Raw genomic sequence first — 13,728 nt, 5'->3', positions numbered from 1 at the left:
CACGACTTGCAAGAAGCAGAGGAACAATGTGCGCAGTCCGACTTGGCCGACTTGGGGTTCGGTCGCCAAACCCACCGAATCTTGGGAAGACGGGCTCGCAAGACAGGGAACCAAGCCGCCGAAATGTTTGGACGATGGGGCGCAAGCATCCGCCTTAAAAGACCACAACAACATTTAGCGTAACGCCGATTTGGATTTTGAATTCTTTGTTTGTTTCAAAGTGCGCCAATGTGTCAAAGTGGTGAAGGTTGGGGAGCGCTGATGTGAAAAAACATTTTATTTGCTTAACTGCGAACACAACCGAACAATGAACAGCATGAGCACAAACACACAAACAAGCACGGCGGAGGAGGCCGACGAAAGGCGTCCCGATCGATGCCCGAACTGCTGACGGCGCCAATTTCGCCTCGAGGAGGAGGAGGAGGCGCGAGCGAGCCTTTTGTCTGACGCGCTCAGGCCTTGTCCCGAACGGCGCTCTCCAGCTCCTCCACATGTCGCGCCATCGACACCACCAGCAGCTTCATCTGGGGGCGGGGCCAAGTCAAAGGAGCCGCAGGAAGATCATTTGGAGAGAATGGGGGACAAACAATATTCACTTTGTGGACCTTGTGGCATTATCATCCTTTTATTATATTCATTTTTCAATTAAACTTTCGCTTTGTTTTACAGTTTTACCTCGATATAACAGATATCGGACAAAACGGACCGTCGGGACTGAACAATGTGTCCAAAATGGGTTTCCAAGTCTGTTAGTTCCAGAATTGCCCACCGTTGTTTACTGGCGTAACGCAGGCAGAGAATGGGACCGACGCATTTCCTTCGGGGTCACAGATATAAAATATGACTAGATCTAATTCCAAAGGTTGTGCCAACCCATGCCTACGTGGCAACCATGATGAATGCGGGGCATTGACGTGGCGGCCATGCGATGACGATGGTTTTATCTATCGTCTTTTGTGTCTAACGAGAGAGAGAGGGAGAGCGCGGCATGGCTTTGAAGTGTACAAAACACAAGTCTTTGTAGTCTAGAACATGCTACTTTTGGTACAGTAATTTTTTTTTTGTCAAAGCCGTTCACCTTTGGCAACAGATTTGGAACTAGGAAGCACACTAATTCCTCGAGGTTCAGAAAAGTGACTCGCCAACCATTAGAATTGCACGTCAACAATGTCACCATGACCAAGCACACCGGCGTGGTAAGTTTGGATAAAAGGGGAAACTTTCAAACATTTTCAACCTTTTTTATATTTATTTACAATAAACTGTACTATAAACTGTACTGGTCGTTTTAGGCCACAAAAAAATACAAAAAGAACAATTTTGTACTGTACAGTAATATGGGTGCATATGGCCTCAAGAAAAAACAAACAAAAAAAGTAATCGGCTTTATCGGACAAACCTCGCCCCCATTAGTCCGTTCTATCGAGGTTCCACTCTACATTATTTTATTTTTTTTTACATTTTGTTTATTTCCAATAAATGTTTGCGGTTATTGGCCTTTACTATTAAAATGTTTATTTTAGGGTGGAAGCCAAACAAAAGTCTGCAAGTCAGACGGATATCGAGATCGTACGTGCGAGCTTGCCAGGCGCGTTTACATCGGCTCGACACACACCAGGAAAAATACATGTTAGCTAAACGTGCTACACAACCAATTCAATGAACAGTAGTTGCGAACGGGCTTTCGAGTGAATTTACATGCGAAGTCTTAGTACCAAACAAACTTGACAAGCCCCTTAGTTGACACATGGTAAAGCGCTAACATGGAGCACTGAAAAAAAAAAAAAAGTTGAATTAAAATATTGTTTAACTGGAATTCAAAAATAGCGCCACACAAAATTTCTACCTCAAAGCTCTGCTGGGACCCAAAAAAATGTCAATGTCATGTCAACTAAAAGCTTTGGTAATTTCTCACCAAATTAAGTCATGTGTCAACAGTAGGCAAACTTTACATATTTGCTAAATTGGGCAATATGGCCTAAGTCCCTTTGTTGACACCAGGTAACGCGGTACCGTTAACTAAAAGCTTTGTGTGTCAACAGCAAGCAAACTGCATATTTGCCAGCCTGCACAATATGGGCTATGCCCCTTCATTGCCGCAAGGTAAAGCGGCGCCATGCCAACTCCAATCTTCACTCACACGTCCTTGAGTAAGCCCACGTGTCAACAGTAAACAATCTTCACACTTGCGTCCACACAAAAGGACGATGGAAATTGACTGGCCACTTGATTAGGTACAGCCCCTCATCAAAATCAATCCGAATTGATTTCCCGTCGACGCTTTTCTTCTTGCGCAACATTTCCGGCCAGCTGAGCACATGTACAACAACAACAACAACAACAACGACGACAACATGTTTTTCTCCTGAAACAAAGATTCCTGCACATGCTCTCAGTTTTTTGTCCCCGCGCTTGAGGAAGAAGGCTCGACCACAGCGCCTCCTACAGGCCAATTTGAGAATCGTTTCCCTCCACCAAACAAAGGCCATTAAGCAGAAAGGTAAACGCCCTCCGCTTCCTAAACATCATTTTTAAAAACCAATTGCAAGAATTGACGGAAACATTTTGATATCTATTTTTTTCATTTTTTTAAAAAAAAGATATTTTTACTTTGAGGTTAAACGAAGAAACAAACACGACGACGGTTTGCCGAGATGAGCTGCCGTGCGGTGATGTCATTGATCGTGTTTGTTCCGTTACCTCAGCGAGCTGGCGCTCGACTTGGCCTCGGTACTCCAGAGTCACCGGCCGCTCCTCGCCGTCCTCCGCTGACAACGTCGTGCTCGCCGAGCCCAGCACGTAACTGCAAAAGTGAAAGCTCAATCCAATCCAATCCAAAACATCCACTTTCAATCAATTATGTTGTGCACATCTCAAACATGTTTTAGTTCATAAAATGTGATATAACCTTAACACATGCACATTGTATTCATTATTATGTGACTATTCAAAATGTGGTTACACAATAAACAAACATTTCTGCTGGGTGGAGGAAGCGAAATAAATGCTTTTATGACTATTACATTATTTGAGTTCCATTTTCATCTCTGTCAGGGTTCTATTTGTTGTGGATTTCTTTAAAAAGGGATATTTTTAATTATTATGATATTTCTGTCAGGGTGCTATATGTTGCAGATATTTATTCATTATTGTACTTACATTTTCCACTCACTCAGGCTGCAATTGTGGCTTTTCTTTTCATTGATTTATTTTGTGAAATGAACACTTTTTTTGCACTATTTTTTAGTTTATTATTACAATTATATTTTCTTCTCAGTGAGGCTGATAATTATTGTGGACATAAAAGCAAAACATTTTGGGGATTTTTTGTTGTTGTTTTTTTACTCAACTCAGGCTGCCCTTATGAGTTTTCTCGTTTATTTTTTGTGTATTATTTTATTGCTATTATTCTGCTCACCAAGTGATTTAATGTGGACATTTAAAATATATATATATATATATATATATATACACATTTTTATTTTTCTGTTCATGAATTGTTATTTTTTTTATTTTCTCTGCTAGTTGCTGCAATTTGAAGCATTTCTTTCAAAGTCAATGAAAACACATTTGATCTGTCATGCTACTGACTACATTTTTCTTCAACATGCAACTCTGGTGATGACCTAAAAAATGCGCACTAAAATAAACAGTAAAGAAAAACAAAAAAAACAAGACAAGAGCAGTCGATCACCGCACACGTCAACAGAATCCAAACGTGCCTCGTTGTACAATAAACCCCCCCCCAAAACAATTCTCGTAATTCTGAATGCAAAATTTGAAGGCTACCTGTCGATGTGGGCCACGTCGAAGCAGAACTTGTATCTCTTGTGGTCCAAGTTCTTGGGCGTGGATTTGTAGACCATCCCGAGGGTCGAGCGGCATCCGCCACACACCAATCCCACGACCAGACTGGCGAAAAAGATTCCAGATTGAGCCGTACAAAAAGAATCTTGGGGCATACCCGAAACACCTTCAAATTGTGCCTCATTTTCCGTCTTTTATCGAGGTCATATTTGAACGAACTCCTCCTAGACATTTGATCCGATCAACTTCAAAAAGTTCTCAAAAGCTTTTTTATTTGGATGAACGCCGTTGACATGGCGGCACGGTGAACACCAACAAAAGCGCTCAACTTCCTATCTTTTCAAAAATAATCCCACATTTGATGAGAGTCCAGGCCCGAAGACATCTACACAAACTATTTACCTCTATGAATTGGCAGGCACATCAAAAGGTGCCGACGTTAATCCCTGCATCCAAGTCCACTACCCTTTCTTTGAAATGTGAGGCAGACCTGCAAAGCTCTGCTGCACGAAAACACCCAACTGACTGAAACTTGCGACCAATGTAAAGGAACGCCATGTGGGAAGTTTCTTACCACAGAGAACCTTTGCAGGCTTCGTGCAGACGAGCGTCCTTCGCCATCAGCACGTTGTCCGAGACCCCTGAGGGCCAAAACAAACACGTCAGACGTCGCCTCAGCGCACCGCTCGTCGCCAGCCGGCTAGCTAACGTCCATTTGTCCATTTTGTTTCCCCCGAGCTAGCTTGTGCACTTGGAATGAAAAACAACTTACGCTTGAGCTGAATTTGATTTTGGGCGTCTTCGCTGCCGTCCCACGACAACGAATCCCCGACGGGCAACTTGCACTTTCCGCAAGTGAACACCATCGGGCCGTCGGCGTCGTCGTCGTCCACCTTGAGTTGCAACAGCCTCTCCTCGACGACGGACGAGTCCGCTTTATACGTTTCGAACGTCCTGTTGACACTTTGCACGCTGTGCGTTGGACACTTGCCGCCCGTCGCCATTTTGTTTTTGAATCTTCGCGGCGCCAGGACGGAAATTGGCGAGAGAAGGAAGCGAGATGCTTCGCCACCCTGCGCGTTCCTGCTCGTTTTATTGTGAGCGCCAAACGACCGGCTGTCCATTTCATCTTCAAATGTAGTCATTGTAAAACCGTTTTACGCAACAATGTCGTTCCACCTCGCAACGACATTTTTCTCGCGATTTCTTCTGGAGGAGAGCCTATTACGCCACGTCGTTTTAGCAAGAGGGATTCATCTTCGTTCGCGGTGGAAAACACACATCCGTCCATTTTCCGTAGGGCTTCTCCTCGCGCGGGTCGCGGGCGTGCCGGGGCCTAGCCCAGCTGACTCCGGGCGAGGGGCGGGATACACCCTGAACCGGTCGCCAGCCAATCGCAGGGATTTGAACCCGCAACCTCACAACTGTGAGGCAGATGTGCTGACGGAAACCAAGGTTTATGTCTTCGTTTTAAATTATTATTTCTCGACAAAGAATATTAGTGTGTACGTATAAGCTATCGATCACAATTTAAGGACAGCATTACTTTTGTATCAATAAATAATTGGGTATAACCCGAAAATATAACACCCATGATACTTCACCCCTTAAACGTCCCATACGACAAACCATTCAGTTCTTCTTTCAAACAGGCATGCAATATCGTCCACGGAACATTACGCATTGGTTTGATTTGATTTTTCAATGACATATTTTCTGGGGAGCTGATTTCCACAAGTTGTTTATATTTGGGGTGATTATTCTTTGTTCGTTTTCATCTTTGTGTTTCGGTAACGTTACGCGAAAAACAGAATTTAAATTCATTATTATTGTTATTATTTATGTATTCAGTCAGTATCGATGTAAGCTTTTAACTAACCAATTTGAATCTAACATTTACGCGATAGGAAAAAGGCGGAAGTACACTGATCCTTTCTTGCGATTGGACAATAACCCGGAAAGTTGGCAAAACAATCCGGAAGTGCTTCGGGCGACGTCAGCAGCGCGAAAATGACAACCGGACGTCGCCGTTGACTCGACCGCGCGTCGTCAACAAATTCTCATCCCTCGGCCATGTGTGAAAAGATCCAAAAGGTAACGAGTCGCGTCTGCGTGCCTTTTGTTGCTGTGCTCATGCTGCGACTCGGTCCAGGTGAACCGCTGGCTGGCGGCGGCGTTCGGCGACGAGGCGGTTCCTCCGTTCGAGATGAACGCGCGGACGGTGAACATTTTGGAGCAGCTCGCCCGTTCCAGCGAGGCGAGCTGCAGCCGCGCCGACCTGCTCGCCCAAGACCGCAAACACAAAGCGGCCGAGTACCGGGCTGACGGTGAGGCAAACGCCACGTTCGGTTTTGGATGGACGAATATATATCTTGTCAAATCTCGCACTCCCGGTCTGAAGTATGTTATGTTGTCTTTTTGTTATGATAAAAAAAATTATGGTTTTATTCTCTCTTAATAGTATAGTTTGATTATGTATCCTGTATTATATTGTCTTGTAGATGTATTTTACTGCTTTTTTACATCATGGCCAGGGGACTACAGATGAAAACTAGCCTTCTGGCTAATTCGGGCTTTTTTAACCATGTGTACTTCATGTGTTTTATGAAATTGCATTGTCCCCTTTCAAAAATAAACTGAACTGAAATTTGACGGCGGCCATCTTCATTGTGGTCCCGCAGGCGCTCACCTCCACGATGTTCTGGTCCAAAGTTTGGGCGTGTCCTACGCCAGCCTGTCCGAGTCCTGCGCGGACTACTTGGCCTCGCTGGTGGACATCGCCGCGGTTCTGGCGACCAGAGACACGTCGCTCTACAGGTACGCGGGGCCGCACATGTCGCTCATGCCAGAAAGCGCCGCCGCCGAGTAACGCCGCAGGCCGCGTTTCGCAGTTTGATGCCGGCGCTGAACCGTCTGACCGACGAGCTCCTGGAGGCGGAGAAGTCCGAGAGGAAGCTGGACCGGAGGCTGCTGGTCCTCGGGAAGAAGCTGAGCGACACGATGGTGCTCGGAGGACAACTGCAAGCGTACGCACACTCGATATTCACAAACGCGCGTCTTTTTTTTTCCCCCTGAGAAAATATGATACTTTTTCACTTGAAAATTACGACTTTAGTACTCAAAAACAAGACTCTTTTTTCTTCTCTCCTCTAGAATATACAACTTTTTCTCAAAAAATGACTGCTTTAGTCCCTAAATGTTTTTTCCCCCCCCCCTACAAACATATAATGATGTTATTAAGTATGATCTTTTCATGAAAATATACACATTTAAAAATAAGGAACATTTATTCTCGTAACATTACAACCTATTTTCTTCAATCTCTCTCTAAGTTAACTGACTACTTTTCCGCCCTAGAAATAAATGACTTTCTGGAAGACTTTTTTTTTTTTTTCTCCCCCTTGGAAAATATACATAAATGCAACTGTGGGTTGCCAATATTTTTAGTCATGACTGTGTTTTCTATTATGTATATTTGTACCAAAACATCATTCTCTTATTATTCTTCATAGAAAGCATGCACTTTATTCTGGAAATATGACTTCCCCTCAAAAAAGACAATTTCCCTTTAAACTTTTTAAAATTGAAATATAAAATTGTATTCTAGAAGAAAATTTTAGAATATGTGGTTACTGTAAGATTACAACTTCTCAGATTTTTTTTCCCCGTAAACAACTTTATTCTCAAACATCTATGACTTTGTTCTAGTAAAATGAAAGCTTGTCTCCTCGAAAATGTCTTTTTCTTTAAAAATGTGATTTTATTTGACTCCAATCTTTTCTCTACAAACCACACATTTTTACTCCCCCAAAAATAATTATTTCTTTAAAAGATCTCTTTTTGTCTCCTCTCCAAAATGTATGACTTCAGCGCAATTTCTGAAAGTTTGTAATTACCACTTTTTCCTGGAGAAATATGACTTTCTTGAAAATATACCAATGTATCTAAAAATTCTAAACGATTTTCTTGTAAGAGTACAAATTCTTTTGAAATATATTAAAAAAAAAAAAAAAAAAAAAAACTGGACTTTTCTCTTTTCTAGAGAACCCGACTTTTGATTGCTCCGAAATTGTTTTGGCCTCCTGAAAAAGCGTCAACCTGTGCTTGGGTCCCCGGCAGGGACGTGAGCAAAACGCGTCAGGCTCAAGCTGCGGAGAGCGCCAAAGTGGAGGAGCGCATGCTCAACATGGACTTCCTCGAGGCCAAGGCGAAAGAGATCCGCACCCGGCGGGAGGGCCAGGAGGTACGCAATCCAAACGCGGCCTGTGCTTTAAAAGCAGTCGATATTTTTGCCGTGAGAAACGAGCGTAAAAGACCACAGCTCATTTTAGGATGTTGAATATTTAAAATGTTAATTTATCCAAGATGGCCGTCATGTTTGCCGAATTGCGATCGTTACAAACGACTCGTGCAACGATGCGTTTTTTTTTGTGTCGTTCGCTCAGGCACAGCTGGCTTCCAGGAACATGAAGGAGCCGCTCAGCCATCAAGCTCTGGTCCGACTCTCGGAGGTGAGCTCAGGCTACAAAATCTAATTCTGCAGACCTCCAACTTCCCGTTTTGTTCCTCCGAACAGGAAGTGAACGCACTGAAGACAGAAATAGTTCCACTGAAGAAGAAACTGGAGCCTTTCCTGGACCTCAGCGCGGTCTGTTACGCACCGGTGGAAATGTTTGAATGGACAACGTCTTTGTTTTGTTGAACGTGAAATGTTTGCCGCCACCACAGAGTCCGTCTCTGGCTCGAGTCAAAATCGAAGAGGCCAAAAGAGAGCTGGCAAGTCGACGAGTTGCTCAAGTGCAAATGAAAAAGCTTCCGTCCTTGAATCTTTTCTCGTCTCTCTAGGCGGCGCTCGACTCCCGGCTGGAGATGCACGTGGACTTCAAGTGAACTCTGACACCGAAAGGATATTTTACAAATAAACTTCAAATGGAACAAGCGTTTTGTCTTTTGTTACACGTCACTCGCTAGAGCGCAGACAAATTGTACGCATTAGGTCGACCACATTCATTCATTGTCAACAATGTCTTGTTTTAAGAGAACATTTGGGAAGATATTTTCACTAGAATGATAGAAGGTTGAAAAAAAACACTCTTCAGTGGGGATAAACCACCAATGAGTGGTTTCCCACCCAAAAAAGAACAAACTAAAAGCAAAAAAAAAGGAAATCACCACTACTCTCAGGGATTTAGTAAGATGTGATAATATACATATTCTTGCAGAGGTTAAAGAATATATGCCTGTAAGTATTATGATAGTCTATGTGTTCAAGTTTAAGTTAAACAAGGTCTCTAAATGATTAATCGTCATGTCAAAATTAGGTCCACACTTGAACGGCATTCAAGTCGAGCAAATAAAAGCCGTTTATTAAATGGGATCAAAGTGTGACATCATCGCCCGTGTGCGCGCGAATGGCGTCCAGTCGTTGGTTGGCGGGAAGAAAGCGAGGACACGGCAACCCTGTCGGAGGAAGTCAAAACCGTTACCTGGGCCCCCATTTAATGTTGCTCAGGCCTTGAAATTGTCTTTTGAGGGCCTGCCGGTCCGACCATTCCGAGTCCATGTAGCTGTCGTCATCGGCCTCATCTAATTTCTGCAAAAGAAAAAGTGCGTCAATGTTTGTCGGGTGTTTTTTCTTCTAAATCAACATTGAAACTTGTTAGGTGCCACTTTTTAAAGTATTCCTAAGCTCTTGTTCTCGCACTGGGGGGGTGATCGTATAACATCACTTTGTGGAGATGAAACGAACATTTGGTGGCTATTTGGACCCCCAGAAAGCAACTTTCTAACAATTCCAACGAGCCGATTTCACGCCTCTCGGCAGAAAAACGTCTGGGCCTCAGGAACGCGTGCACCGTTTGAATTCCTATTTCATGTGTATGCTGAGGCACCATAGAGACAACGTTGGTTTGGCAAAATACGTTTTAAAACACACTTTTGAAAGGTTTTCCTTTGCGCCTGTTCTCATACACTTGTCAAGAAACGAGACGATCATCTCTTTGTGAAAATGAAAAAAAAGATTCTTATTTTTAGGAAAAAGTGATACATTTGAGAGAAAATTGTCATGGTCACTTGTATGTGAAGGCAGCACTGCATTGAAAAGTGTCACCTTGGTGGGGTTTTGTGAGGATTTTGGCTCACCTTGAGCTCCTCCTGCCTCCTGTAGTAATGCATCATCATCTGCTTGTGCTGCTCATTGGTGACCAGAGGCTCCCTCGCCGGCGCCCCCTGCCCTTTCTGCGGGGCAACAGCACCACATTGTCACAAAATGTCCTAATCAAAATAGCCACAGTATCAACAATGACGGTCCTGTTGAAACTTTGGGGGTCTCAAATGGGCCGTTGCCCCCTCTACTGCTGGGTCTGATGGGTATTTATTTTCTTAGCTCTCGACACAACGGCGACAATGTCAGTGTTGTGTGTACACAACTAAAAACACGTATTAGCAGGCAGCATAAAAGACGGTCTACTATCGCTTTTGATTTCAATTGTCAGTGGACTTGCAATGGCGCTCTGTGGACTGCCAAACCCTGCCCAAGGTCATAAACGGCAATGATATGACATTATACAGTTGGACCTTGACGTAAGAGTTTCATTCATTTATTTGATTTTGTTACATATTGAATAACAATAAATATTGTAGAAAAGAGAATGTAAATAAATACAAACTGATTTTATTGTGTTATTACTGTACAGACTGTAGTGCATCCCCGTGTTGTTAAGGGGTGAGGCCTAACGAGTGACATCAGTAGTTCCAGTTCGCTGGTCCCGTTCAATAAACAACCGAAAAACTGATAAAGTGCGTTGGCGACTGTGGCTCTCCGTGCCCACGTGCGCGGGCATCACAGTACCTGAATTGCTTAATTTTTTCTTTCACTTTGCAACACAAAGTTAAAAAAAATAATAATCTGTGACACGCGAGTGGCTCCGTGTGGTCTGACCTTCTGGATCTTGACCATCAGCTTGGTTTTGTCGTTCTTGCCGATATAGTCCTGCAGCTTCTTGCCCTTCTGCAACTCCTTGGCCGCCCACCACAGCTGGCACTCGGACTCCTCCAGCACCAGCAGCGACGCCTAAAATAAAGCACATTTCTCGTGATCGGCAAAAAGTTCCTCGCGTGCACAAGAACATTTTACGAGGACGCCGGGAAACTTACACATGAGCAAAATGTTTTTCATGCTCATGAAAAACCTTTGTGCGCATTAAAAACTTTTTGCTGCTGAAGAAAACTTTCTGGTGTGGACGAGAAACGTTTTATTTTCTTTATAAAAAAAACTGAAATTATTCATTTAGGATGTTAGATTTGTATGCTCTACGGCACAATCGTATCGGAGCTTTTAATTAGCCCAAAGATGAGGTAAGAAGGAGTCGTTGGTTTGTTGTTTCTTTTACCGGTTCATAATTTCGGGGCTGAAAAAATTAATCGAGTAACTCGAATCATTCGATTACCAGAAAAATATAGAAGCTCCGCAGCGATCAGCCGCCAACGCTACACTCTCATTTGCTGACGCCCACCACACTCAAAGTCACAGATATTACAGTGTGGAGCATGAGGATGGCGACCCCAAGTGGACAACAATAATACATGCACCTCCTGTGCACATTTTCTCATTTAATAATGCTAAATAAATGTTTATCTGATTAATCGATAGAATAATCGAGTCTAAAAATATTTAACAGCCCTGCTGGGCTCACCTGCGTCCCCGACAGATCCTCGCGGTCTTCCAACTCCATGCGGATGGGGTCGTGGGGAGGCAGCCCCATGGGGTACACGATCATGACGGCCCCCCGCAGCTGGGCCATGGCCTCTCTCACCATCGCCATGGTTACGCACACGTTGGCTTCCGCTTGTTTCTTCAAAGGGGAAACAAAGGGCTGACGTTGTGGATTACTGCTAAAATCCAGTTAGAATTCACGTGCCGACTCACTTTGGAGATGAGGGCCTTTGCCTCGTCCACCGTTTTAAGCAGCACGGCTTTCATTTTCTCATTAGGAGCTGACGAAGAAAACATGGCAACATACATCATTCATACAATGGAGCCAAAACGATTCATTTCCCAGACGAATTAAATGCATTCATTGGAGACTCTAAATTGCCCGTAGGTGTGACTGTGAGTGTGAATGGTTGTATGTTGTATGTGCCCCGCGATTGGCTGGCAACCAGTTCAGGGTGTACCCCGCCTACTCGCCCGAAGATAGCCGGGATATGCGCCAGCACGCCCCCCGCGACCCGCGTGAGAAGACGCGGTGAAGAGAACGGATGGATGGACTTTCGTATGGCCAAGTTTTGCTGCTGGTTTGGTCAAACCCACGGACAACACAAGACAAAAAAAAATGTATCTAAAAAATGTATTATAATGACTTTTGGGGAAACAAATTGAGGTTTAATTTTAAAGGCAGATAGCTAATTTTGAGGTGTACTTTTGATACGAACTGGTTCAGGCCATTTATTTTGAAAGCTCAAAGACGTCTTTCTCCCCACCGTGTCCGTTGCGCCGGCCCACGTCGTCCTTCTTGAAGACGGCGCCCCCGCTGGGCACGCACTTGTCCTCCCACTCGTCCTTCAGCTTCAGGTCCACCAGCTGCTCATCCGTCAGCCCTTGCATGTTGGGTGGCAGCGTGACGCCGTGCTCGGCCAGCTCGGCCATCTCTAGACAGATGACAAAATAAGATTTTTTTTTTTTTCTTTTAAGAGAAGCCACATTTTAATCTGGAGAGACCAAAAATAAAATAAAACTTGTTACTAGTGTTAATTGAATTTTTTTTAAAGTAGTTATTTATTTTTATATATTTAAGTACAGTGCTAACATTCAAACTGCATAATGTGACCGTGGATTACAACAATAGTAAACATAGAGGTTTTATTTCTAAAAAAGTATCTCTTTTTTATGGAGTACACTTGCTGCATTTTTAACAATATATATGTTTTCAATAGTGTACAACATTTACATTGTTAGATATTGTAAAATCCATTTTTAAAAAAAGATCTGCGTGCATAGGTTTTTTTTTAAATTATTTCACACTTGATGGGTGGGTTAGCACTGCATTCGCTTTTATATACAAACAAAAAGTCCCTAATATTTCCCTTATAAGATAATATGGCTACCTAATGAATTTTCACAATTGTAATACACTGGTTTTAGACTCATTAATCCGGTAAAAAAAAAGTCTTACCTGCACATATTCGGTCGACTTTCAGCCTGCCGTTGTAAATGTTCGTAATGTCGCGCACGAGCACGTCGACGGGCTCGTGCACGCCGGTGCTGAACAGGAAGTGGCTCTCATCCCCGCGCTTGACGTGCAGAATAACCATCTCCAAATCAAACCTGTCCTTCCTTCAAGAAAAAGGAAAAGGAGAGAAACAACGTCGGACACACCACCACGATGTGTGTGTGAGAGAGGGTCAGGGGACAACACAACCTAACCATGGCAATTGCCGTCGAAGAAGATTCGAGAATGAGCTAAAGGCTAAAGCTAAAGGCTAGAACATTTACGCAATCATCATAACAATAACATAACATACACCGGAGCTGTAACAGATACAATAAAAAGGATTTGAAAAAAAATACAGGATCATGATCAAAAGTTAATTTGCTGTATATTTACTTGACTGCGAGAGAAGAAAAATAATGGAATAAATACTGATTAAGTAACATCCAACGTTTTTACCAACTTCCTTTCGGCATCAGAACAGCTTTAAGATCGTCTTGAGTGGCACATTTTGGTAATTTAGTAGCTAACACTTACCTGTTGCGGTGCAAAGGACGACCAAAAAGCCACACGTTCACATTTGTTTACGTCTGGTGACTTAGCAACTCGCGTTGGCTCGACGATTCTTCTTCATCGTCATCAAGATGGGCGAAGCAGCACTACTGCCATCCAAAGGCCAAAGGCAGAACTGCAGATTAACTTGAAGCTACAT

The 13,728-nt window shown here is 43.4% G+C and overlaps 3 protein-coding genes across 3 annotated transcripts; 1 reads left to right on the top strand and 2 right to left on the bottom strand.

Annotated features, from left to right (window-relative positions):
- Nucleotides 1-259: 259 nt before the first annotated feature.
- mis18a (MIS18 kinetochore protein A) lies at nucleotides 260-5,665 on the bottom strand. The gene is made up of 5 exons (XM_061751721.1): nucleotides 4,580-5,665; nucleotides 4,382-4,448; nucleotides 3,790-3,912; nucleotides 2,701-2,803; nucleotides 260-524 (listed from the first exon to the last, which is right to left on the bottom strand). The coding sequence occupies exons 1-5, from the start codon at nucleotides 4,950-4,952 to the stop codon at nucleotides 453-455; spliced, it is 738 nt and encodes a 245-aa protein (XP_061607705.1). The 5' UTR covers nucleotides 4,953-5,665; the 3' UTR covers nucleotides 260-452.
- On the top strand, nucleotides 4,761-8,746 carry haus1 (HAUS augmin-like complex, subunit 1). The gene is made up of 10 exons (XM_061751720.1): nucleotides 4,761-4,904; nucleotides 5,715-5,901; nucleotides 5,960-6,134; nucleotides 6,489-6,624; nucleotides 6,699-6,833; nucleotides 7,927-8,050; nucleotides 8,253-8,318; nucleotides 8,384-8,455; nucleotides 8,536-8,583; nucleotides 8,653-8,746. Exons 2-10 carry the CDS (start codon nucleotides 5,881-5,883, stop codon nucleotides 8,695-8,697), a joined length of 822 nt encoding a protein of 273 aa, XP_061607704.1. The 5' UTR covers nucleotides 4,761-4,904; nucleotides 5,715-5,880; the 3' UTR covers nucleotides 8,698-8,746.
- Nucleotides 8,747-9,146: 400 nt separating this feature from the next.
- On the bottom strand, nucleotides 9,147-13,702 carry cfap298 (cilia and flagella associated protein 298). Its single transcript, XM_061751713.1, has 8 exons — nucleotides 13,554-13,702; nucleotides 12,981-13,141; nucleotides 12,289-12,456; nucleotides 11,735-11,802; nucleotides 11,502-11,660; nucleotides 10,748-10,879; nucleotides 9,949-10,044; nucleotides 9,147-9,400 (listed from the first exon to the last, which is right to left on the bottom strand). Exons 2-8 carry the CDS (start codon nucleotides 13,117-13,119, stop codon nucleotides 9,290-9,292), a joined length of 873 nt encoding a protein of 290 aa, XP_061607697.1. The 5' UTR covers nucleotides 13,120-13,141; nucleotides 13,554-13,702; the 3' UTR covers nucleotides 9,147-9,289.
- Nucleotides 13,703-13,728: the final 26 nt, after the last annotated feature.

This window comes from Phyllopteryx taeniolatus, chromosome 17, assembly GCF_024500385.1.
Source record: "Phyllopteryx taeniolatus isolate TA_2022b chromosome 17, UOR_Ptae_1.2, whole genome shotgun sequence".
Classification (NCBI taxonomy): domain Eukaryota; kingdom Metazoa; phylum Chordata; class Actinopteri; order Syngnathiformes; family Syngnathidae; genus Phyllopteryx; species Phyllopteryx taeniolatus.
The sequence above is the reverse complement of the archived record's forward strand: the minus strand, read 5'-3'. Positions and strand labels throughout refer to the sequence as shown.